Raw genomic sequence first — 23,403 nt, forward strand, 5'->3', positions numbered from 1 at the left:
CAAGCAATGGAGAAGGCGGAACAGCGGCGCCCCGTAGAGGCGCGGGCAGCATCCCGGCAGCTAGGTACTGTCCGCAGCCGCTAGACGTGAGCGCTGCCCGCCTGCGCGGCGTAGGGCTGCGCTGCTCCCCGGGGCGCCCACAGCAGCTGGACTCCGGCGCGGGGCGCCCCGGGAGCGGGACCTGGGCTACCGCCGCAGCCAATGGCAGGCGAGCTGTGCGGGCGCATGCGCACAGCGTGCGGCTCGGCTTCCCTCACGCCCCTGCGCCTGCGCGGTGCTGTTCCCCGTGGGGCGGCGCGTGCGCCAGACGCCACTTCCGCCCTTCCCGCAGCCCGGAGCCTTTACGGCGTTTTTGCGACAGCCGTAAGTGAGCGGCGGCGCCCGGCGCAGCGGAGCGGAGCGGTGTGGGCGGCGGCGGCGCGATGAGGCCGCAGCAGGCGCCAGTGTCGGGAAAGGTGTTCATCCAGCGCGACTACAGCGGTGGGACGCGGTGTCAGTTCCAGAGCAAGTTTCCGGCTGAGCTGGAGAACAGGGTAAGGCGGGGCGGTCCCCCCGCGGGCAGCCCGGGACCGGTCCCTGCCGCCGCCTCGCCGCGGCCGCTGGGCCGGGGGGCTCGCTCTGTGCGTGGCAGTGGGGAAGAGCTGGACCCCGCGGATCCATGGAGCGTGAGGGCCTGCGGACAGCCACCGGCCGTCTGCTGGGTGGCGTTCCCGTGTGGCTGGGCAGACTGGTGTGGCCTGGAGCCCTTTCTGTGTCTGGAGCAGGGGGCAAATCTCTTGCCCAGACCGCGGCTCCTTACCGACAGCTGTCTGTTAAATGTGGGACCGTGCCCACCCTGGGGACAGCTTTCCCTCCGGCGCACCCCAGGGGTGCTAAGCTAAGGTCTCCTCTCTGTCCGTCCGAGGCAGGTAGGGCTCTGTAATCCTCCCTGTTGGCTACAGCCCTGTGAGAGAGGAATCCTTTCGAAATTTAAAGGCATGTTCTCCTTTGGGACATATTTTGTTTAGGTTCGATTTTTGTTTGCTCACAAGCATTGTTTGCTGTCCAAGTGCCATTTTTGATCAGCTGTGGTAAGGAGATACTTTCAGTTTGCAGTGAAGAGCCCCACGAAACCACAGTTAAAATCGTCTCTCGTTGCTGTTTCTCAAATGCTGCTGGTTTGGGCTTTCTTTAACCCTGAGGAAAGCAGCTGCCTCCTGTAGCAGTGAGCAGAATGTGTTCATTATGTCTGTGAGAATAAAGGCTGCCCTGTTGTGCTGCTGTGTGGGACCACTGTCCTCTCCTGTGGAGCCCAGCCAGCGCTGCTGAGCCTCTTCAGCAGCCTCACAAGTGCCATCTCAAGTACTGTTGTTTAATGCTGGCAGATGTGATATCTTCAGCTGATAGCACACCAAATGCTCTGTGCTAATGCCTTTTCTTTTGCTCATTGCAATTCCCTTCCTGTTTCTTTGTTTTGATTTGTATTGTTTTGATGAGAGCTTGTCTGACCAGCGCTGCAGCAGCAGCAAGGCACTGCTGGTATGAAGAGTTAGCTCTGTCAAGCCACTGCCCAGTTGTTCTTTTTAATCTAGCAGGTCTCTTTCTGTGTGATTGGAGGTGTTTGTTTTTCCCCCCAAATGAACTGCACATTGCTTTAGCTATGTTGCTTCAACCATTTTCTGTTCACCTTGTGTTGGAAGTGAGGCCTGCAGGGGTGTGTGATGCAAAGTGTCCTTCAGACTTTGGCTCTGAACGCAGAGGCTGCCAAGTGTGAAAGTGCAGACAAGCCCCAGCTGAAGGTGGATGTGTGAGGCTGTTGGTCAGTTGTGGAAGGAGCAGGGTGTGACAGCTGAGTTGGCTTCTCTTGCAGATTGATAGGCAGCAGTTTGAAGAGACTGTCCGGACGCTCAACAACCTCTATGCAGAAGCTGAAAAGCTTGGGGGCCAATCCTACCTGGAAGGGTGTCTTGCCTGTCTGACTGCCTATACCATCTTCTTGTGCATGGAAACACATTATGAAAAGGTACCCTGCTTGTGTTTACCTCCTTGCTGGCAAGGCAGGAAGTCTCAGAGGCTTCACCCAAAGCCTGGATCTGTAGATGCAGATCTGCAGACTCTGGATCTCGCTGCAGAGGGGTTTCACACATGCATCAGGCTTGTCTGCAGTCAGCTGGAGGAGCATAATGATTGCCTCTACTTCACAGGACCCATGGGAGTTCTGTCTCTAGCTGTGTGCTAGGTCCTCCTAGTGTTGCTGCATGTGATATTCCTGGGGCTCTGTCCCCAGTGTAGGGAGACCTGCTGCAAGAAATGGAACTTCTCTGCTGCTCTCTTAACAGGTTCTAAAGAAAATTGCCAAGTTCATTCAGGAACAGAACGAGAAGATCTATGCTCCTCAGGGCCTCCTTCTGACAGACCCCATTGAAAGAGGGCTAAGAGTTGTATCCTTCTGAGCTTTCTTAGATTCTCTCGTGGTTTGTCCATCTGTGACATGCTACCTCTTTGTCTTAGTGGGGCACCCTCTGGTTGTGCTTGGTCTGTCACGTGGCAGTCCTGTCCCTGTCCCTCTGCTCAGGTTTCAGTAGGTTAAGATTTGTCACATCAAAGGACAACGAAGATGCAGTGTCTGGAATCCATCCTTTGACACTTCCTGGGAAAGGCAGCATGTCTGAACAGTACTCACACCACTTCAGATGCCTCCTCTGTTTCACTGGCCTCTGAAAATGCAGTTGGTGTGATCAGAGAAGAGTCACCACCTTTAGAGGATAGGAGTTGGTGATGTGAAAGCAAGAGATGGATGCTGTTGAGTCTGCAAGCCTCAGTTCAGGTTCTGGTGAAGATTTCCCCACTGTAAGTGGGTCCCAGCCTGGCTCTTGGCTCTGGCATGGCTTTTTCCAACTGATCTGGCCTGCAGTTCATCATCTCTGCAGAAGAGAAGGCTCCGAGCTGACCTCATTGTGGCCTTCCAGTATCTGAAGGGGGCTACAGGAAGGCTGGGGAGGGACTGCTCAGGATCTCAGGCAGTGATAGGACTAGGGGGAATGGAATGAAGCTGGAGGTGGGGAGATTCAGGCTGGAGGTGAGGAGGAAGTTCTTCCCCATGAGAGTGGTGAAGCCCTGGAATGGGTTGTCCAGGGAGGTGGTTGGGGCACTGTCCCTGGGGGTGTTTAAGGCCAGGCTGGAGGAGGCTCTGGCCAGGCTGATCTAGTGTGGGGTGTCCCTGCCCACGGCAGGGGGGTTGGAGCTAGATGATCCTTGTGGTCCCTTCCAACCCTGACTGACACTATGATACTCTGATCTCCTAGCTGTGCTGCTGCATCTATCTCGCAGCTCTGAATCTAGCCTCGAAACAGCAGCTATGAAGCAGAGAGACCAAAGGCTGCAGTGTCTTCATGGTTTTTTCTGCCTTTTGTTTGTTTTCATGGTGTCTTTGCAGTGTGTCTCCCTAACAGCTTTCCTGTGCAGATCGAAATTACCATTTATGAAGACAGAGGTATGACCAGCGGGAGATAAAACTGTGGAGTCTCAGGTACCTGTTCACCTTAGCCCAGACCAGTCTCAGCCTCTTTTGTGTGCTCTGAGGGCTAGATTCTCTCATACTGAGACAGAGCATTGATCCCACCACTCTGTCAAAGTGGTTCACACTGAAGTCTCTTCTGGAGTCACTTTTCTAGGTAGAACTGTCACAGAATGGTCTGCAGTAAGCAGGAGCAACCTCAACTGGAGCTGGTTGCCCAGAGCCCTGTCCAGTCTCACCATGAATATCTTCTATGTCTTGTATTCATAGTGCAAAGGATCTTAATATAAAACCTGAAGTTTGAAACCTGATTAATTGAAGTTGCTCTCTAGGTAGACTACATAAAGTTCAGTAATAGTGGGCAGTAGTGTCCTCCCTACTCTAGTCATGAGGCCTATGGTGACCGGTTGGACTTGATGATCCTTGAGGTCTCTTCCAACCTTAGGAATACTGAACCTCCAGGGATGGGGCCTCAACCACCTCCCTGGGCAACCTGTGCCAGGGTTGCACTGCCCTCTTGGTGCAGAGCTTGTGCCTAACATCCAGTCTAAATCTGCTCTGTGCTGGTTTGAAGCCATTGCCCCTGCTCCTGTCCCTGCAGGCCTTTGCAAACAGTCTCTCTCCATCCTTCTTGTAGCCCCTTTCAGGTACTGGAAGGCTGCTATTGGGTCTCTCCAGAGCCTTTCCTTCTCCAGGCTGAACAACCCCAGCTCCTACAGCCTGTCTTCATACTGGGAGTGTTCCAACCCCCTGATCATTTTCGTGGCCCTCCTCTGGACCAGTCAATACTTGGCATGGTGCCACTGAATGCTCAGCCAGGTCAGGGAACAGCAGCGTTCCCTGCAGAGCAAGTCAGGTCCTGGTGGGGTAAATGTGCATGAACTTAGCTCTGGGAAGCTTCCTGCAGGGCTTTGAACTTAGCTCTGGGAAGCTTTCTGCAGGGCTCTGCTGGGTTTGTTTCTAATCATGTGGAACTTCTTTTCTAGCAGACAGCTCACCAGTGGACTTGCTGTATCGAAGTTCCCCTACCTCCTACTTTAGAGCATCATTCCTCTCTCTGCTGCCAGATCCACAGTGCCATCTACAACAAGGACTAATTCCTAAACTTGCTCCCCATGGGGTGACCTAGCTGGCCAGCATCCATTTTGTGGCAAACTCCTAAGCAGTGAGATCACTTCTTAGGTTTTGAGTTTTTTTCCAGGAAGAGCAGAAGCGCTAAAGCTGCGTGAGAGCACCGGAGCAGCTCGCCCAGCTGGAGGCTGGCTCTAGTCACACAGTGCAGTGCTGTTCCTCCCCAGACCTTAGCCACCTCTCTCCAGCCACTGGGCTTTGGAAGGCTGCGAGTCAGAGTTGGGAGTTTTCCAGGAATGAGACCTTCCCTCCAGGTCAGCGCTGGAGCGAGGGGGGACAGCGCCCCTGCCTTGTGAGAGAGGCTCCAGGCGAGGAGCAGCTGCTGGGTGAAATTCAGAAGGCAAAGTGCTCCTTCTTGCAGTGTTGTGGTTGTTCCTGGAAGAGGCAGGAAGAGCTGGACTTTAACCCTGGTGTGTTTTTCCTACTACTGTGTCTGTGCTGTTGTTGCATCTGTCAGTGCTCGGCAGGAGAGGGGAGTCTGCTCATTCATAAACCACAACAAGAGTACAATAAAATGGATGCTGCACCAATAACCATAACAATCCCTGTCCTGCTCTGGTTAATATGTGAAGTGTAAAACTGTTTCCTTCTGGATTTGTTATATATAATTTATAGGGGAAAAGCTAAACAAACCACATTGATTAGACAAACTGTTGGATGTTGTGTAAGATGGTTTCTGAATTCTCTCTGCTGGCACACTGGTGAAGAGTAGAACTCTGCATTAATTACTGTCCCCCCCCCCCGGCCCCATTCATCAGCATTCCTCAGCAATACCTGCAAAAGTAAAGTTCCTACCAATCAAACTGGCTTAATATTTTCCTCTTGTATCCTTTTCCCTCCTCAAAGCAAGGATGTCCTGGGCTGGCTCAGGGTCTGAGCATCACTGTCCAGTCGTGGAAGGAAGTCGAGAGTGAAGAGTGGCAGCGAAGGGGCTGTGCTGGCTGCTGGCGGTGCTGCTGGTGCTGATCCTGCATCCCAGATTCCAGCCTTCTGACTCAGCCAACAGAGGCTTCCTTTGGTTTTCCTTCTTCTTTTCTGGGAGACTTCAATTGTACAAAACTTGTCTTGCTTTGGTTTGACTCTTGGGGATTTTGTTGTAGTTCTGGTTTTCCCAAGCTGTAACAGTGTTTCCCTTCCCGACCTGTTGCAATGTTGCCACAAGCACTAACGGAGCAGTAAACCTTTTCTTAAAGCCTGTCTGTGGTGGATTTGCCAGCCCTGCGTGCACAGCTGGATGGGGTCCCCAGCCCTGCCCATGCACAGCTGGATGGGGTCCCCAGCTCTTCCATGCCCAGCTGGATGGGTTCGACAGCCCTGCCCTGCCCAGCTGGATGGGTTCCCAGCCCTGCCCTGCCCAGCTGGATGGGTTCCCCAGCCCTGCCTTGTTGCACAGCTGGATGGATTTGCCAGCCCTGCCCTGCACAGCTGGGTGGGTTCCCTGGCCCTGCCTTGCACAGCTGGATGGATTTGCCAGCCCTGCCCTGCACAGCTGGATGGGTTCCCCTGCCCTGCACAGCTGGATGGGTTCCCCTGCCCTGCACAGCTGGATGGGTTCGCCAGCCCTGCCCTGCACAGCTGGATGGGTTCCCCTGCCCTGCACAGCTGGATGGGTTCCCTGGCCCTGCCTTGCACAGCTGGATGGATTCGCCAGCCCTGCCTTGCACAGCTGGATGGGTTCCCTGGCCCTGCCTTGCACAGCTGGATGGATTTGCCAGCCCTGCCTTGCACAGCTGGATGGGTTCGCCAGCCCTGCCCTGCACAGCTGGATGGGTTCCCTGCCCTTGCACAGCTGGATGGATTTGCCAGCCCTGCCTTGCACAGCTGGATGGGTTCCCAGCCCTGCCCTGTTGCACAGCTGGATGGGTTCCCAGCCCTGCCTCGCACACGCAGCGCTGCCGCCGGTGTTTTTAGCCGCCGGTATTTTCAGCCGCCGCCGCGGCAGGCTCGTGGCCGGGCACAGAGCCGGCGCCGTCTCCCGTCGGTTCCTGCCCCCGCACCCCGTTGATCCGCATTAAGTTTCGTTGCTCCGCGGCTCCGCACAGCTCCGCGCACACGGAGCCCGCCGCCTCCCGCCCGCTCCCCGCCGCCTCCCGCCCGCTCCCCGCCGCCATTTCCCGGGGCCGCGGCGCCGGGGCGGGGCGGGGCGGGGCCGGGGCGCGTGCGCGGCGGGGCGGGGCGGAGCCGGCCGGCGCAGGCGCAGTGAGGCAGCCGCGGCCGGTGGCGGGAGGCTGAGGCGGGATGGCGGCGGCGGGCGCCGAGGGCAGGGCGGAGGAGGAGGATTCGGATGGGGGAAGCGAGGAGCTGGTGCTGACCCCGGCGGAGCTGCTCCGCCGCCTGGAGCAGGTGGTGCGGCAGGGAAACGCGGCCGAGGGTCGGACAGGAGGCGAGACCGGAGCGGAGGGAGGGCTGGGCCTGGGCTTCCCAGGCGGGGTGAGGGGCGGCGGGGACCAGGCTGCTGCGCTCGCTGGAGGAGTGGGGAGCGCTGCTTCTGTCCTCTGTAGGGGCTGGGGTGTATAGCAGATGTGTGCTTCCCTTCTATTTATAGTGTGCTTCCTTCCAGGCCTGGCTCAACGAGAAGTTTGCTCCAGAGCTGCTGGAGAGCAAACCTGAGATCATCGAGTGTGTGGTGGAGCAGCTGGACCACATGGTAGGTGCTGCAGGGCTGAGGTGTGGTGGTACAGGCAGGCCCCGGGAGGCAGCTGTGCTTGAGTCCCTCTAGGCCTGCCAGGATTGTCTGCCTCTCAGTCCCTGCCATCAGCCTCTTCTCAGTACCTTCCCTGAGCTTCTCGCAGAGGAGGAACAGGGAGAGACAAGGAAGGAGCATCCTTGTGCCACCAAAAGCAGCTGCAAGCTGGTTTTGTGTGCCCTCTGTGCAAACCCCCTGTTCATTTCCTGGTGTTTGACATTTCAGCTGGTTAATTCCTCTTTGCCTCTACCTCTCAGGAGGCAAACCTGAAGCGGGCAAAGAGAGGAGACCTGAAGGTCAGCATCCACCGGATGGAGATCGAGAGGATCCGTTACGTGCTCAGCAGCTACCTGAGGTGTAGGCTCGTGAAGGTAATGCTTGCTGTGCTGCCCAGGGCACGAGGAAGGCTGACTTCAGGAGTGAGCTTTACCCATACAGTGCCTCCTTGCTTCAGCAAAACACTTAGTCAAAGCTTGTGCTCCATGTCCTCTAAAACACGACCCAGAGGCATTCGTTCCTGGGGCATGCCTTTCGCTGGGAGCAAGGAGGATCATGCACAAATGGTTGTGCAGCTTGGAGAGCCCAGCTGCACCCCTGCCCGCAGGGGAAGCCTGGGGAGTGGGGATTGTGTGCAGAGAAGTAGGGGAGAGGTGTGTCAGAGTCTTTGGGGTTTTGTTCCAATATCAGATAGAGAAGTTTTTCCCCCATGTCCTGGAGAAGGAGAAGTCTCGATCTGAAGGGGAGCCCTCCATTCTGTCACCAGAGGAGTTTGCCTTTGCTACAGAGTGAGTATGTTTGGATGCACCTCCCTCCCTCCTCCTAGCTTACAGAACTCACCCAAGTGTTACTCTGAGCAGTTCTGGAGGCTGTTTGCCTTAGGCAAGTTTGCAGCACGAATCACAGGTTTCACAAGGAGGTTTCTCAATGGACAAGGAAAAGAGTTGCAATAAAATCACTCCAGGCTGGTTACTGGGACAAGCCATCAGGCTCCTGGAGGTATCAGGACCAGGAGATATTGCTTGCTAGCATTTTGAGTCCATACTGGTCCCTCAAATCTGTACTGGATTAAACCAATGAATGCTTAATGATTTGTTTCAGGTACATGGCAAACACAGAGACTTACCTGAAAAACGTGGCCCTAAAGCACATGCCACCCAACCTGCAGAAGGTGTCTCTCCTGAAATCAGGTGAGTACCCCCAGCCTGCAGGCTGAGCTACAGATCACAGCAGCAGGCTGTGGGGAAGGCCCTGGAGCAGCACCAAGTGTCAAGGGCCAGCTGGTCTCCAGCTGCTGTTAGAGGATGCTGCTGGTCCCTGCCATCAAGTCTCATGTTCCCTTGGGGCAGTGCAGGCTCCCTCTGGTCAGAAGTGTTGTGTTCCCTCCACTGGCCTTGTGTTTGTGGTCCCTCATGCCCCCCTGAGCTTGCTGACTCCTGCTCCTGTTGCTGCAGTGCCCAAGCCCAACCTGGACTCCTTTGTGTTCCTCCGCGTGCTGGAGCCGCAGGAGAACATCCTGGTGGACCCAGACATGGATGAGCAGAGGTGGGTGGGCACTGCCCCATGTGCCACATGATGAAAAGGGGGTGTCAGGGGGGTGTGTGGCAGGGTGGGAAGCAGCTAAGGTGATGTCTCTCGTGCCTGCAGGGAGTACACCATCGACCTAGAGCTGGGCTCCCAGCACCTCATCCGCTACAGGACCATTGCCCCACTGGTGGCCTCGGGAGCTGTGCAGCTCATCTGAGGGCAAGCAGTGAGTGTGGGGACCAGGCATGGTGATGGAGTGGGGCTGGTGGGTAGGGCTGGCAGGGGGGCCCAGTGTGGTGTCCCAGCTCCTCAAGCCCCTAACTGGAGCAGAGCCCTCGTCCCCTCCCTTGAGCTCCCAGGTGAGGGCAGCTGTGTCTCAGCATGGTCTTGCAGCAGCCCTGCCACCACCACCACGGGAGTCCCCAGGGAGGGACCAGTGCAGCTCCTGCCTCCCCAGATCCTGGACTGGCTGGACAGCAGACGTGGGCAGAGCACATCTATCCCCCAGCCCTTGCAAATAGCAGGGTGCTCTCTAAACCCACAGCTGTGTGTTCATTCCTGCTCCAGCTGAGCACTGTTCTTCAAATTAGCCCCTTGGGTGTGCACTGGCTGGCCTGGTGGTGTGGCAACCAGCTGTGCAGACTCCACCTTCCCCCAGCAGCTTTGATCTCATCACAGGGTCTGTGCAACCTGGGATGTTGTGCAAGTGGCCAGCTGCTCAGGGGTGGACTGGGGTGTGGGGGGGTTACTTTTGCACCATCTTTGCCACATGATCTATTGAGTAAAAAACTACCACACTTACAGGTACTTGCTGGCAGAGCAAATTCTGCCTCTTGCAGGAGGGACAGTGTGAGGAGCAGCCTGCTGCTTCTCTTGACACTCCCTTCTGCCAGGCAGGGGGTGACACAGGACATTTGCAGTGTGACTGGCTTGGCATGTGTGGCTAATGAATCCAGTTAGGTAAAGAAGATTCTTTTAAGTATAGACATTAAGAGGAGGCTTAGGAGTCAGTAGCACATAGCCCTGGCACAGCCCCCCAGGAGGGCTGTGCGTTGTGTCTGCATCCCAGGCAGCTCTGCAGAGGTGACTGAAGCTCCCAGCCAAAGTCATTGCTAATCTGCTGCTGCAGGAACGTGCTGCAGAAGAGCTGCTTGGGCAGTGCCTAGGTGGCTTGTCTGGAGGACTTTCTCCTTGGCCTTATTAAGTGTGAAGAAGTGTCCAGGCAGCAGGGACTCAGCTGACTGCTGCATCTCATGTGGCTGCAGCACTGGAAGCCTAAGGGGCTCCTCTCCTCTTGCAGCAGCTGGACCTTACCTGGATGTCTTTCCAGAGTGCCTTCAGTACAGCTTCTCTCTGGAGGCTGGCAGCTAGCACCTTGGCAGCATCACCACAGGCCATGCAGGCTTTCTGGAGATGCTTGGCAGACTGAAAGCAGTCAGGCTCAGAGTGAGAGTCAGCTTTGCCATACCAGGAGATGCTGCTTCTGTCCTTCCATGCCTAAATGCTGGGACACTTCTGGGACTAGGAGCAGCCTCTCTGCTCACACTGCCTCTGTTCTGCCTGTGGTGGGGGAAGGGGAGGTGTGCACAGTGTTGCCAAGAAGTGGTGCTTGGGGCTTGTCCCCATCCCCATTAATCTGTGCCTCTTGAGCACATGGTGGGTGGGAATGAGCAGGGTGGGAGCAGCTTTGCCAGCTTCCATAGGGTCTGCTGTAAAGGTTGGTCTCAAATACATCCCCTGTTCTCTGCTCCCTCCAAGGTGGAGGTAGCTTTGGTTTACTGAGTGATTAGCTGTAAGCCCAAAGTAGGTGCATGGTGAAAGAGGTCACAAGCAGGGCACTGGTCATGAGCTGTGATTTCCCAGCCTGAGCCGGATCTGCTCTCCTGGGCACAGGAGAAAGGAGGGGCAAGGCTTTCCTTGCTAGGAAGACTCTTTGGTGTCTGTGTGGACTCTCCTGAGTCCCTGGGGTGAGGGAACAGGCACTGTAAGCCCGAGAGGAGGTGATGAAAGGCTGCTTCTCAGGAAGCCAGTGCATCCAGCTTGTGGTCACCCACAGATGGCTGTCCTGCCCCTTCCCAGGCAGGAGTGTCTGGCCAGCAGTGACACCAGTGCTGTGTCCTTCTGGGGCATGGTGCTGCTCTGTCTGTCCTGCTCCTGTTCTGATGCTCTTGCTGGCTGAGGCTGGGGCTGAGCCCCACCTTTGTGCCAGCCCCGTGCTGGGTTCCAGCTCACTTCTGGCCGGCCTGTCAGAGCTGCCTTGCCTTGCTCTGGAGACATTGGGACACAGTGGTGGTGGAAAGCTATGTGAAACCACTGATGGGTTGTGTCCTGAGCTGATGGAAATCTGTGCTGTCAGCAGGAGCCATCAGGGCTGCTTAAGGTAAATGGCTAGACAGCTCCGGGGAGATTAGCCGGCAGGGCAGGGCAGCGCTGGTCTGATCTGGGTGCCAGCCGTGCCTGTCAAGGAGTCACATGTGAGCTGAGCAGTGAAGGTGATGCTGAACGGAGGTGTCAGGGGCACTCGGGGTGCCTTGCCTGCTCCGCTGGGACTTCCCTCGGCTTTTCCGTGCTGCTCCTCCTGCCTCCGCCTGTTCCGCAGCCAGGCTCCGCAGGGCGCGGCCGCAGCCGGGAGCGTTACCGGTAGAGAGAGGAGGGTCCCGGTCCCCGGGGCTGGCTCGGTCCTTGCGGCCGTTTCCCCCGGGGGCTGCGGCAGGGGTGAACGGGACCGGGGGCGGGGCGGCTCCGGGGCGTGTCCCAGGCGCGGATTGGCTGCGGCCGCGGAGTGTCCCGGCCGGCGGCGCTCCCACGGTCCCCATTCCCCGCGGAGCGGCCGGCGGCGGGACCGGAGCGGAGCGGGCGGGACACGATGAGCCGCGGCGAGTGAAGCAGGCGGGGCGGCCGAGGGGAAGCCCGGTGGGGCGAGCGGGGTGCGCCACCTTGACCCCCTCTTCACCTCCAGGTGCACAGCGGCAGGGTCGGTGCCCCTCCAGCCATGCCGGTGGACCTGGCCGTGCGGCTCTGCCTGAGCCACTCGCCCCCCATCTGCAAGCTGCTCAACTCCTACGAGGAGCTGCGGGGCGGCCGGGGGCGCAAACCCCTCCGGTCCTGCCTCAACCAGAAGCCGCAAGCGGAGCCCGAGCCCGAGCGGCGAGAGAACAGCAAGGGCTGCAAGGGGCAGAAGAAGAAGAGAGTTGTGTTTGCTGACATGAAGGGGCTCTCGCTGACGGCCGTGCGCTTCTTCTCCAAGATCGAGGAGGACCTCTGTGACTTGCAGCACGCCCTGTCCGACCTGGCCTCCCTGCGGCCCGGCCCGCGGGACTCGCGCCCGGAAGCCTGCAGGTACGTGCTGGACTTCCCACAGCCCTCTGCGGACTACAAGACTTTCCGCAGCCGCCTGCAGAGCAACCTGGTGTGCCTGGAGAGCTGCCTGCTGCAGGACCGTGCCCTGTCCGGGACGGTGAAGGTCAGGAACATCGAGTACGAGAAGCGGGTGGCGGTTCGCATCAGCTCCGACGGCTGGAAGAGCTTCCGCGACGTCTGCTGCCAGTACATGCACAGCACCTACGGCTCGGCCGACGCAGACCTCTTCTCTTTCCAGCTGCTGCTGCCCAAGCCCTCCTGCTCCCGCAGGGCCACCGAGTTCTGCATCTCCTTCCAGTGCGGACAGAAGATCCACTGGGACAACAACCAAGGGAGGAACTACAGGATCTGCCCCGTGGGCGTGACCCGCCCTGCCTCTCACGCTGTGAAGCGTGCCAATGGGGCCTGGGACCACCTGGGCACCTCTCGGGCTGCTGCCCTGGTCCTGTCTCACCTGCAGACCTGGCGGCAGTCTGAGGCCCAGGCTCCCTATTGGTAGGCAAGCAGCCTGTAGAAGAGGCATAGGTCCCTTGCACGCCCTGGCTGCGGTACAGCGGTCTCCGAGGAGGGGTCAGCTGCAGAGGATGCTGCTCAGAGCTTCTTCAGCTCCTCTGGTGGCTGCTGCTGTACCAGCAGCTGCTCACCTCTGCCGCAGCCTCCTCGCTGCTCTTGCAAGGCTCAGGCTGGAAGCTGCCACCTGGTGTAACTCCTGCCTGTAGGTTCTCAGGGCGGTGCTATCACGATAGTAGGGGAGGGAGAGAGGAACAGTTGGGAGCCCTGGACCGCGTCCATAGCCGTTGGCTGCCGCGGGTGGGAGCTGCCGCGGGTGGGAGCTGCCGCGTGAGGCGCGGGGCCCCGGTGCTGGCCAAGTGCCTTGTGTGAAGCTGCTGCGGCAGGGTCCTGCTCCCTATTGGGATGCGGCAGGGGCGTGGCAGAGCCACCGGCGGTGTCGCTGCCCCGCCGGCGGTGTCGCTGCCCCGCCGGCGGTGTCGCTGCCCCGCCGGCGGTGTCGCTGCCCCGCCGGCGGTGTCGCTGCCCCGCCGGCGGTGTCGCTGCCCCGCCGGCGGTGTCGCTGCCCCGCCGGCGGTGTCGCTGCCCCGCCGGCGGTGTCGCTGCCCCGCCGGCCCCAGGAGGGCTTCCCGCGGGGGAAGGGGCGCGCTGGGCGCGGCGGGGGCGCCTGCGGCCGTTCGTGCTGTGACGGGGAGCCAATAAAGTGTCGGCACTCGGCGGCTGCTGTCTCTGCCTGCGCCGGGCGGGGGGGGGGGGGGAGCGCCCTCTGCCGGCGGCGTGGGGAAGCGAAGAGCTGCGGGCGCGGCCCCGCGGGCGGCGTGGTGACGTCAGGCCACGCAGCGCGGGGTGGGGGCGCGCACGGCACGTGGCGGGGGCGGAGCCGGGGCCCGGCGGCGGCGGCGGCAGGTGAGTGCGTGCCCGGCCCGGTTCGGCCCGGCCCGGCTCGGCCCCGCGCCCCCGGCCGCAGGCTGGCCCGGGCGCGCCTCGGGCCGCGGCGTGCGCGCGGCGGGGGCGCGGGGCAGGGCCGGCCCGCGGACCGTTACCCGGTGCCCGCCCCGGGGATCGCGGCCTCCTCGCCTGCGGCGGGCCGCGCCGCAGCGCCCTCCCGCGCCGGGCACCGCTCGGCCCTGCCGGGCTGGCTGCGCGGCTGCGCGGTGCCGCCGCCCCCGCTGCCGCCGCCCGGCCCCGCGGGGCACCCCCACGCGCTGCCCGGCACCGCGCCCCGCCGAGCCTTCGCTCTCCGGCGCTTGCACAGCGGCCGAAAGTCGCCGGTCCGAGCGGCGGCCCCGCCGCGCCTCGCCCCGCGAATAGCGCCGAGAGCAGCGCTGGCCGCTGCCGCCGCGCTCGGCCCCGTTGGCAGCGGGCTCCCCGCGCCCGGAGCGCGCTGAGCCGGAGCGCGCAGCCCCTGAGCGCGCAGCCCCGAGGCCGCCGGTGCGGGCTGCCATCGCCGCTCCTGCCCCTGGGCGGCCCGGCGCGGGGGCCCTGCCGGGCGTCCTGCCAGCCCGGGGGCGGCGGCGGCTGCCTCCTGGCCGAGCCGCAGCGGCCGTAGGCAGCAGGCAGCGCTGCTTGCGCTCGCCCGGGGCTCGGCTCTGGCGGCTGCCTGCCCGGAGTGCGGCCCGGTGCTTGTCCCCACGGGCCGCCGGCGGGTGACACAGCGAAGGAACGCGGTGACCGGGCCCCTCTCCGGTGGCCGGTCTGACCAGTTTGCCACCACGGGGCCTGGCTTTGCTGGGTGCCAGCTCTGACACCAGGCACAGTCACACGTGTGGCTCGGAGCAGCCTCTCCCAGGACGTGCTCTGTGCCGGCGGGTGCCTGCCTCTGGGGCACTGACGATGTTCTTGGCGTTAGCGGTGCGGCAGTGCCGAGCCAGCAGCGGGCACACGCCGTGCGGGGCGGCCAGAGGACCTTCCCAGGCTCTGCTCCTGCGTGCCGTGAGGTAGCTCCTGAGCCCCCTCCTCGGGCTGGCAGTCGGTGGCCAGGTGAAGGTGGCATCTGGAGGGAATTCTCCCCTGAGCAGACTCATCTCTTCCCAAGAGCCTTGGTTGACCTTGTGCTTGCCCTGGCTGTGGTGCCAGGTGTCTGACCTTTGCCTGGTCCCCGTGCCCCGGCACATGCCACCACCGTGGATCATCAGCACTCATTCTGCCCCGGGGCTGACTTCCTTCCTGACCTGCTTATGACGCTGCCGGTGACTGGGGCTGAGGTGTTGCACAGGAGCAGAGGAAGTGATGCCTGCCCAGGAATCTGGGTACCTGGCCGGCTCAGGGCTCTCGAATGCCTCTGGAGTGAGAGAGGTGGTCAGGTCTTTGTCATGAGGAAAGGTTCTCTGCCACTTCATTGGCTCCCTTCCGGTACTTTGGACCTGATTGCAGTCCTGTGCTCTAGGTGTGGTTCCACACCAGTCCATCTGAGGTGTGAGTGATAAGGAAACACGGGACAAGCGGCAGCAGGGGGTGATTCCCAAGTCTGTGGCAGTGCCAGGCAGTAGCTGGAGCACCAGTGTGAGTCTGCTGTGTCTCAGGAGCTGCATTCCAGGCTCCAGAGCCCACTGTCCCTGGCCTCCTGCCACCCTCTCTGAGCTGACGTCTCTCCGAGCTGCATGACTTGCCTGACTTGGGTTTCTCTTTGCTCCAGTAGTGCTGGTGACATGTGAGTGCCTCGCCTGCCAAGAAGCCACCTCGCTGTTTGAAGAGCTCTGCTGGTGTCTGTACCCACCCCTCAGCATGAGTGGGTGCCAGAGGCATCCAGAATTAAACTGGCTGCAGGCGTCATGCGAGGACCTGCGCTAGCGCCTGTGCCCTCCCGGGGACAGCAACAACAGCTCCTGCCGGGGCCGGCTCCCTCCGTCTCCTCCAATGCAGGCTCAGGGATGGACTCCTCCTTGTCCCCGTGAAGAGACTCTGCATGCTCCCAGCAGCCAGGAGGGGATTCTGCTGCCAGCTTCTCCACAGGCTGCCCCACGGCAGGACTTGCTCCGCAGTGCCTTGGGAGGATCTCCGGTCGCACGCTCCTGTCCCAGCGGCGCCCACTGCCTGCCTATGGAGCAGCCGCTCTGTGTGTTCTGTCTTCTCTGAGCTGCTCAGCCCACACCGTCCAAGCTCACCTGGGCTTCTGGCAGAGTGTTTGTTTGTTGTCCCAGCTGCTCTCCCTGCTCCTGTTGCGTTCCCTCTCTCGCAGAGCCCCGGGAGGATGTGAACTTTGGCATGGGGTCTGCGAGCAGGCGGTGGACTCGGCGCGCCTGTGGGACTGCTGCTCAATAACAGGAGGGGTGGGGACGCTGTGGGCAGCCCTTCTGACTGGCTGCAGGGCACCAGCCTTGCCTGGGCCCTTCACCATGTTCCTCCTGCTCCCCTTTGACAGCCTGGTTGTGAATCTCTTGGGGATTTCCATAACTGTCCTCTTCACCCTGCTGCTGGTGTTCATCATCGTGCCGGCGATTTTTGGAGTCTCCTTTGGCATCCGCAAGGTTTACATGAAAACACTCCTGAAGGTTTTCCAGGTGAGTCCTTTGTCCAGGGGTTGCTGTGCTGACAGGGCCCTTGCCAAGCCTGGTCGTGCTTGAGGAGGGGGGTTTGCCCCTCAGCAGAGAGTGGCAGGTGGCTGGGGTGGGCGATGGGTTTGCTGGTGCCAAGGGGCTGTCTGGGTCACCTCAGCCGGATGCAGTTCCACAGAATCATAGAAAGGTTTGGGTGGGAAGGTCCCTTCCACCCCCCTGCCACGGGCAGGGACACTTCTCACCAGCCCAGGTTGCTCAAGGCCTCCTCCAGCCTGGCCTTGAACACCTCCAGGGAGGGGGCATCCACAGCCTCCCTGGGCAGCCTGTGCCAGAGTCTCCCCTTCTGCACTGCCAAGATTGTCTTCCTCCTCTCCAGTCTGAATCTCCCCTTCCAGACCTCTCTTTCTGGATTGTTTTCCCCTCTGATTAATCCAGGAAGACTTCAAGTGAAGGGCTGGAATATTGCAAGTAGGAGCTGTTGGTGTGCTGGGAAGTGTGTGCTGGATGGGTTAATGTCCCAGGCCAGGCAGTGCAGTTACAGTTTGATGTGGAAAGAAGCCAAATGGGGTGTAGGGTGTGATGGGGAGGGACCAGGCTGCTCCTCCCCAGGACATGTTTGAGCAAAGCAAAAAAGCAGGGGATAAGGCAGGACTTTTTGTCCTGCAGGTCCCAAGTGGTCTGTGGCTAGAACCCAGAGCTCTCAACACTGTTCTGTCCCAGAGTGCCACCTGCTTATCTGCTGAGCCCAGCAGCCATGTCAGGGCCTGCAGCCTCCCAGGACAGCAGCAGCCTTTGCTGACCCTCTTGGCATAGGGAGGCCAAGTGGAATTTTCCAGCTTGGGGCCATGCTGTTCCCTTGCCTGCCTTTGGCAGAGTGATTCTGTGGACAGCCATCAGCTCTCCTTGAAGCAAGTCCCTGGTGAGAGCAGAACTTTTGCAGCTCTTAGTAGGCAAATCCTACAGCACCAGAGAGAAGCAAAAGGGGTGCCCTCTGCTAGGTAGAGAGCTTTTAGGGTCTTAGATGTGGAGTTGAAGCTGCTAAAGGGTTTCTGAGGCAGCTGCTGCTGCTAGAGCAGGGCTGGTGCTCCCCAGGAGTATCTCTGTACTGTCTGACTTGGGAAAGCAGCCCTGGAGCTCTTCAAACTCCCTCCAAAAGCCTGAGGTGTGGTGAGGGAGGCCTGCCCAGTGCCTCACCTGAAGGAGTCTGGGTTTGCTGCCACTCCAGACAGGGTAAGGGCATGCTGGGCTTGCCAGGGATGCCTTTTACCTTGGCTACCCAGCTCCTGCTAGGTCAGAGCTCCTCTTCTGACCTATGGAATGGCAGCATCTAGACACCTTCTGCAGTCCTGCAGTTCCTTCTGCTGGCAGAGGAGGCTGTGGGGTGAGCTGGACACTTGTAATGCAGAAGAGTGTCAGGCTGAGAGGGTTACTTGGAGGGCAAGGGAGAATGGCCAGAAACCTAGGCTGCAGTTTCTGTGGTGCCCTTGAGAGCTATTTCTGTGGAGAACAGGTAGGCTGGGCATGGGATTTGGCAGCCAGCTGCCAGGGAGCTGTCTGAGGGTGCTGGCTGCTGCTGTTTTAGATGGATTGGTGAGCTGAGAAGCAGCAGCAGCTGTTGGCTGAGCTGGGGAGGGAAGGATCCCATCCCATCATAAGCCTGATGTTTTTAGCAGATACCTGGAATAACAGCCTGTGCTCTGAGCTTGGAAGAAATGAGGGCTGCCAAACAGGACCGGTCCCATGGTTGGCTTCCTGTGCTGTGGACCACCCCAGCAGGAGGCAGGGTCCAGCCCAAAGCTGTGCAGCCAAGGGCCTGGTGCAGCAGAGCCTGCAGAAAGCCTGCACCACTGAGCACTCTGACCCTGCCTGCTTCCTGCTGGGGCTGTGCTGTGCAGGGTGGCACACACCATGTGCACCCCATGGCTGTCCTGTGCCCACGCTGTTCACCTCCCCCCCGGTCCTCTTGCCCCACTGCAGGCAGAAACCTCCCTCCTAGGCCAGCCTCTGCTTCCACCTCAGTTCAGTGGTGTTCATCACTCAGTCTTTCAGCTCGTGACAGAGCCCTCCTGCTCTAGCTCCATCTTCTGCCCTGGAGCATGGTCTTCCCAGCTGTCAGGCTGGGTTGAGGGCAGCTGCAGGCCTCCCCAGCCTCGTTTGCCTGCGTGTCTCTTGCAGTGGGCGACGCTGAGGATAGAGCGCGGTGCCAAGGAGAAGAACCACCCCTTGTACAAGCCCTATGCCAATGGTGAGGCCCTGCCCTGCATGGGTGCATGGGAAGTTCAAAACCCAGCCTGGGAGGTGTGGTGAAGGTGGTGCTCTCCAAGCAGCTGAGGCACACCGTGTGGATGGGCTGGAGGGAGCTGCGGAGAGCACCCAGGAAGTGCTTCGTCCGAGGGAGCTGGGAGGGCTGGAGAAAGGAGGGGACCCTGTGGAGGGAGGGAGGGAGGGAGGGAGGGAGGAGGGTGAGTGAAGGCTCTGGCCGTTGGCTGTCACATCAGGCTGAGCCCAGGGCTGCTGGCACGTTGCAGGCATCATTGCCAAGGAGCCAACGTCGCTGGAGGAGGAGATCAAGGAGCTGCGGCGCAGCGGCAGCGGCAGGGCCCTGGACACGCCGGAGTTCGAGCTCTCAGACATCTTCTACTTCTGCCGCAAAGGCATCGAGACCATCATGGACGATGAAGTGACCAAGAGGTTCTCAGCTGAGGAGCTGGAGTCCTGGAACCTGCTCAGCAGGACCAACTACAACTTCCAGTACATCAGCCTGCGGCTCACCGTGCTCTGGGGCCTGGGCGTGCTGATCCGCTACTGCTTCCTGCTGCCCCTCCGGTGAGCGCCGCTGCGGGGAGCCCCCTGCCCAGCTCTGCTGGCAGCCTCTGCCCGCTGCAGCTGCTCCCCGAGCCCCACACACCCTGCTCTGCCTGCTGCAGAGGGCCTGTGACCTGCTGCTACCTCCTAGCTTCCCTCTCTCTGCAGGATAGCCCTGGCCTTCACTGGCATCAGCCTGCTGGTGACTGGTACTACAGTGCTGGGGTATTTACCAGCTGGAAGGTGAGTTCACCTTGGAGGGGACAGGGGATGGCACCACCCTGTGCAGACCTGATAATGCTGAAGTCTTCCTGCAAGGCCTGTCTGTTCTGCCCACTGGAGACAGGGCAGGTGGTCCTGGCACCTGTAGCCCTCAGGAGGCGACACTGTGTCTTATGAAACAAAGGGCCTAGGTGTGGGCTCTAGGCCCATGCTTGGCTCTGGGCTCTGAAAGGAAAAGTAAGAGAAAAGGAAGAAGGACATGGAACTGCTGGAGTGGGTCCAGTAGAGGCCACAAAGATGATCAGAGGGCTGGAGAACCTCCTCTATGGGGCAGGCTGAGAGTTGGGGCTGTTCAGCCTGGAGAAGAGAAGCCTCCAGGGAGACCTTGGAGCAGCCTTCCAGTACCTGAAGGGCTCCAGGAGAGCCAGGGCCAGAGTTTGGTTCTCCTGAGTTAAGAATCATTGGTCATAGGCTGACAACAGAAGCCAGGAGGAGACATGTCTGCAGGAGAGGTGTGATGCCCTGGTTGGATCTGGTGGCCTGGGGCAGTGGGGCTGGGTGGCAGCACTGCTGGGGCATGATGGTTTGTGTGCTGGGCTGCAGGTGCAAGGAGTTCCTGAGCAAGCACGTGCACCTGATGTGCTACCGGATCTGCGTGCGTGCCCTCACCGCCATCATCACCTACCACCACCGGTAAGGAGGCTCTGCTGCGCCTGGCCCTGCCACAGCTGCTCCCTGCTCTGCCTCTGGGCTCCTCTCTCCTCACTGCCACCTTTCTTTTGTGTTTAGAGAGAACAGACCCCGCAATGGAGGCATCTGTGTGGCCAACCACACATCCCCCATCGATGTGATCATCCTGGCCAGCGACGGCTACTACGCCATGGTAAGGGCTGCACCCAGCCCTGCTGCCAGGGCCTGGCCACCTCTCTGGGGGGAGCGACAGGCATGTTGCCTGGGACAAGGAGTAGGCAGCAAGAGGCTTTTCAGCATGCAGAGCTGCATGTCCTTGCATGACGTCCCGGGGCACTCTCAGATGCTGTACCCTGCTGTGTGTGGCTTCCCAGCAAGCTTAGCCTGGGCCTTGGAGCACCAGAGATCTCTGGGCACTGCTTTGCCAGTAGATCTCTGAGCTTTGATATCCATGGAAGGGCAAAGGACCTTTCCAGCTGGACCTCCAGCAGTGTGGAAGGCACTTGGGGTTTGCTACTTCTGTCCTCCCAAGCCTGAGCCTGGAACTTTTCCTCCTCTCAGCCTTTCCAGGGCAGTGGTAGAAAGATGAACCTCACCTTGGCAGTGAAGCTGGGAGCTGCGTTGGCTTTGCTGTGTCCTCAGCTCTGTAACTTGTCTCTTGTGCTGCTCAGGTGGGCCAGATCCACGGGGGGCTGATGGGGGTGATTCAGAGAGCCATGGTCAAGGCCTGCCCCCACGTCTGGTTCGAGCGCTCCGAGGTCAAGGATCGGCATCTCGTCGCCAAGAGGTGTGGCAGCTGGTGGGCAGGGGGCTGCAGCCTGGGGAGGGGATGCCTGCTGCTCAGGGCTGAGGACACTGGGTGTTGGGAGCCTGCCACTCTTGCTGGCACCCAGACAGTCCCTGCTGACTGCAGGACAAGGGCTGTGTGCTGTGTGGCTGGGCAGTGGCGGTCTCACCGGTGCCACTCCTCTCTTTAGGCTCACAGAGCACGTCCAGGACAAGAGCAAGCTGCCCATTCTGATCTTTCCTGAAGGTGAGTTGTGGGGGAGGTGCCAGGCAGGCACACTGGGGCTCTGTTCCTTCCCTTCTTGTGCAGCCAAGGGCCTCGAGACCCCTCCCTGAGGCAAAGGGGACATTGCCTCTTCAGTGCTGGCTGAGCCCAGGGTGTGTCAGTCAGGTCTGTGGTGTCCTGGTGACGCAGCCCCTGCACAGGCAGTGAGTGCCAGGGGTGGCTGCTGGGTGCCTGTGGCCCAGCCCTGAGGTGTACAGCTTGGACTTCTGATCCACCTTGCAAAGGGAAGTTGAGAAGATTGTGCTTGCTCCTTACAGGTACCTGCATCAACAACACCTCTGTGATGATGTTCAAAAAGGGAAGCTTTGAGATTGGAGCCACAGTTTACCCTGTAGCTATCAAGGTATGAGAGGGCAAACGTGGCCATGAGAGCTCAGTGCTGGCAGCTCAGTCTTGACACTGCTGGGCCAACAGCCTGCTCTGAGGGCATGGGGCAGCTGAGCCCACTGCATGCTCTGGGAGGCCTGGCCTGTAGCTGGGCTTGGGGTGGGACTTGGAGCCTCAGGGGAGGGTACAACCACTGCCAGGCCTCCAGGTGCTCTTCTGCCTCTGCAGTATGACCCACAGTTTGGAGATGCCTTCTGGAACAGCAGCAAGTACGGCATGGTAACCTACCTCCTGAGGATGATGACGAGCTGGGCCATTGTCTGCAGCGTCTGGTACTTGCCCCCAATGACCAGGCAGGTGAGTGAGGAGCACCTGGCTGCCCTGGCCCTCTGCCTGTGTGTCCCTGTGCTCCTGCTGAGCGGTGTCCCTGTGCTCCTGCTGAGCAGTGTCATCTTGTCACAGCCTGAAGAGGACGCTGTCCAGTTTGCCAATCGAGTGAAGTCAGCCATTGCCAGGCAGGGGGGCCTTGTGGATCTGCTCTGGTGAGTCCAGGCAGGCTTTTCTCTTGCTGGTGCCAGGGTTCCTTGTCCCTGGGTCCTGCTGTGTGCTTGTGGGCAGCAGAGCTGTGCTCTGTCCTGTGCTGGGCAGAGCAGGCCTGTGCAGAAGTGGAGTACACTTGGCCTGTGGCCTCCAAGGCTGCTCTTCTGTAGCAGGGACTGAAGCCTTTGCTTCTGCTGTGTGTGTTGGGCTCCAGGCCTCCATTCTGTGATGCCGGCTTGCACTGGGATGCCCTGGCTCTGACTTAGGGCTGCTCAGCAGAATGGATTGAGCTTGGGCACCTCCTTCTTCAGGCACTGAGGACTTCAGAGCCTGGGAAGCAGAGGGCCTTGGGAGGCAGCCTGCTGTAGTGGCATCAGAGCAGCTGATGTTTCAGGCCTGCAGCTCCTCTGACAGTATGACTCTCTCCCCAGGGATGGAGGACTGAAGAGGGAGAAGGTGAAAGACACATTCAAGGAGGAGCAACAGAAACTCTACAGCAAAATGATTGTAGGCAACCATGAAGACCGGAGCCGCTCCTGAGCCCTCTGCCTCCAGCACTGGGCCTGGGCCTGGGCCTGGCCAGGGCCTTGTCCCCCACACAAGCCAGGGCTTGTCTGCAGCAGCTGTGAATCTTTGGACTTTGGCTGCTCCAGAGCTACTTGGACTTGCTTCATCCTCTGGCTGTTCTTTCCCAGAGGCTCTGTTACTGCCCAGAGCGTGCAGGCCCTGGGCAGCTCTTGGCAGAGGCCTTCTCGTTACTGTTACAGTGAAGCCCCTTGCAGGGGCAGTATTAAATGAAACACTTCTGGTGTCAGATGCTTCCAGGTGGTGTTTACAGGCCCAGGAGGGGTCTGTTGGTGTCTCTGTGTGCCATGGCACAGGAACTGCTGAGCTGCACTCAAACTGGCTGCCTTGACAACCAGGGGAGTCTTCATCAGCCTGTGCCTCTCACGTCTGCAGCACCAACCCTTTGGGAGCTGTGTGTGGTCTCAGGCCCTTTCCAGCTTTACTTGCAGAAGGAGAAACCTTTCCTTTTCATTTCACCACCCTCCTGTCATAGCCTGACTCAGACCATTGCTTCTCCAGCATCTGAGGAGCAGCCTCTTTGCTGGGGTTCCTCCAGCAGCTGGGATCATCCTTCCTGCAGGCCTGCCTCTGGCTCCTGGAACTGCAAGCTGCCAGGCAGTTGTCGCTGGTGTGGCAGGTGGAGCTCTTGTGGGATCCATTTGTGCTACGTTGGGAGCCCAGGGTGGGAAGGAGAGCCAGAGACTCCATGGCTGGGGCAGGAGATCCTCTTTCAAATGTCTTCTGAGGCACATGGGGGATCTGGTCCTGTTGTGCACCAGCAGGCACAGAGATAGCTCAGTCTGTGGTGAGGAACCTGCAGTCCTGTGCTGTAGGTGGTAGCCCTTTCCCTTTCAGTAAACCAGCTTGGGTTTGAGCATTCATCCCAGGTACTTCCCAGTTTCCCTTATGTTCCTGTGGGATGGGGACTCATCACCTCCCTGGGCAGCCTGGGCCAGTGCCTGACCACTCTTGCAGG

General features: G+C 59.8%; 4 protein-coding genes across 5 annotated transcripts; all 4 read left to right on the top strand.

The window, feature by feature from the left end:
- The first annotated feature begins 338 nt into the window (after window positions 1-338).
- GOLGA7 (golgin A7) lies at window positions 339-5,819 on the top strand. Of its 2 annotated transcripts, none has more exons than XM_068156766.1 (5): window positions 339-533; window positions 1,850-2,002; window positions 2,319-2,420; window positions 3,445-3,508; window positions 4,483-5,819. In XM_068156766.1, the coding sequence occupies exons 1-4, from the start codon at window positions 423-425 to the stop codon at window positions 3,490-3,492; spliced, it is 414 nt and encodes a 137-aa protein (XP_068012867.1). In that variant the 5' UTR covers window positions 339-422; the 3' UTR covers window positions 3,493-3,508; window positions 4,483-5,819. The 2 variants fall into 2 exon arrangements, with proteins under 2 accessions (XP_068012867.1, XP_068012868.1); XM_068156767.1 differs by having other exon boundaries at window positions 4,486-5,819.
- Window positions 5,820-6,843: 1,024 nt separating this feature from the next.
- On the top strand, window positions 6,844-9,054 carry GINS4 (GINS complex subunit 4). Its single transcript, XM_068156770.1, has 7 exons — window positions 6,844-6,970; window positions 7,188-7,274; window positions 7,571-7,684; window positions 8,001-8,098; window positions 8,412-8,500; window positions 8,765-8,855; window positions 8,958-9,054. Exons 1-7 carry the CDS (start codon window positions 6,866-6,868, stop codon window positions 9,052-9,054), a joined length of 681 nt encoding a protein of 226 aa, XP_068012871.1. The 5' UTR covers window positions 6,844-6,865.
- Window positions 9,055-11,829: 2,775 nt separating this feature from the next.
- On the top strand, window positions 11,830-13,414 carry LOC137450345 (protein phosphatase 1 regulatory subunit 3C-B-like). The gene has a single exon (XM_068156769.1). It carries the CDS (start codon window positions 11,830-11,832, stop codon window positions 12,694-12,696), a length of 867 nt encoding a protein of 288 aa, XP_068012870.1. The 3' UTR covers window positions 12,697-13,414.
- Window positions 13,415-15,326: 1,912 nt separating this feature from the next.
- Window positions 15,327-22,674, top strand: GPAT4 (glycerol-3-phosphate acyltransferase 4). Its single transcript, XM_068156771.1, has 12 exons — window positions 15,327-16,207; window positions 18,380-18,449; window positions 18,733-19,030; window positions 19,178-19,252; window positions 19,835-19,924; window positions 20,021-20,114; window positions 20,593-20,708; window positions 20,899-20,954; window positions 21,251-21,336; window positions 21,549-21,677; window positions 21,783-21,862; window positions 22,292-22,674. Exons 1-12 carry the CDS (start codon window positions 16,043-16,045, stop codon window positions 22,398-22,400), a joined length of 1,368 nt encoding a protein of 455 aa, XP_068012872.1. The 5' UTR covers window positions 15,327-16,042; the 3' UTR covers window positions 22,401-22,674.
- Window positions 22,675-23,403: the final 729 nt, after the last annotated feature.

This window comes from Melanerpes formicivorus, unplaced genomic scaffold, assembly GCF_026170545.1.
Source record: "Melanerpes formicivorus ecotype bairdi unplaced genomic scaffold, bMelFor1.0.p_v2 SCAF_34, whole genome shotgun sequence".
Classification (NCBI taxonomy): Eukaryota; Metazoa; Chordata; class Aves; order Piciformes; family Picidae; genus Melanerpes; species Melanerpes formicivorus.

Coding starts and splice junctions, on each gene's coding strand:
- GINS4 (XM_068156770.1), top strand. CDS start 6,866: ATGGCGGCGGCGGGCGCCGAGGGCAGGGCGGAGGAGGAGGATTCGGAT. Junction 7,275..7,570: donor TGGAGCAGCTGGACCACATG/GTAGGTGCTGCA, acceptor TCTACCTCTCAG/GAGGCAAACCTGAAGCGGGC. Junction 8,501..8,764: donor GGTGTCTCTCCTGAAATCAG/GTGAGTACCCCC, acceptor CTGTTGCTGCAG/TGCCCAAGCCCAACCTGGAC.
- LOC137450345 (XM_068156769.1), top strand. CDS start 11,830: ATGCCGGTGGACCTGGCCGTGCGGCTCTGCCTGAGCCACTCGCCCCCC.
- GPAT4 (XM_068156771.1), top strand. CDS start 16,043: ATGTTCCTCCTGCTCCCCTTTGACAGCCTGGTTGTGAATCTCTTGGGG. Junction 20,955..21,250: donor CATTCTGATCTTTCCTGAAG/GTGAGTTGTGGG, acceptor TGCTCCTTACAG/GTACCTGCATCAACAACACC. Junction 21,863..22,291: donor GGCCTTGTGGATCTGCTCTG/GTGAGTCCAGGC, acceptor CTCTCTCCCCAG/GGATGGAGGACTGAAGAGGG.
- GOLGA7 (XM_068156766.1), top strand. CDS start 423: ATGAGGCCGCAGCAGGCGCCAGTGTCGGGAAAGGTGTTCATCCAGCGC. Junction 2,003..2,318: donor TGGAAACACATTATGAAAAG/GTACCCTGCTTG, acceptor CTCTCTTAACAG/GTTCTAAAGAAAATTGCCAA. Junction 2,421..3,444: donor TTGAAAGAGGGCTAAGAGTT/GTATCCTTCTGA, acceptor TTTCCTGTGCAG/ATCGAAATTACCATTTATGA.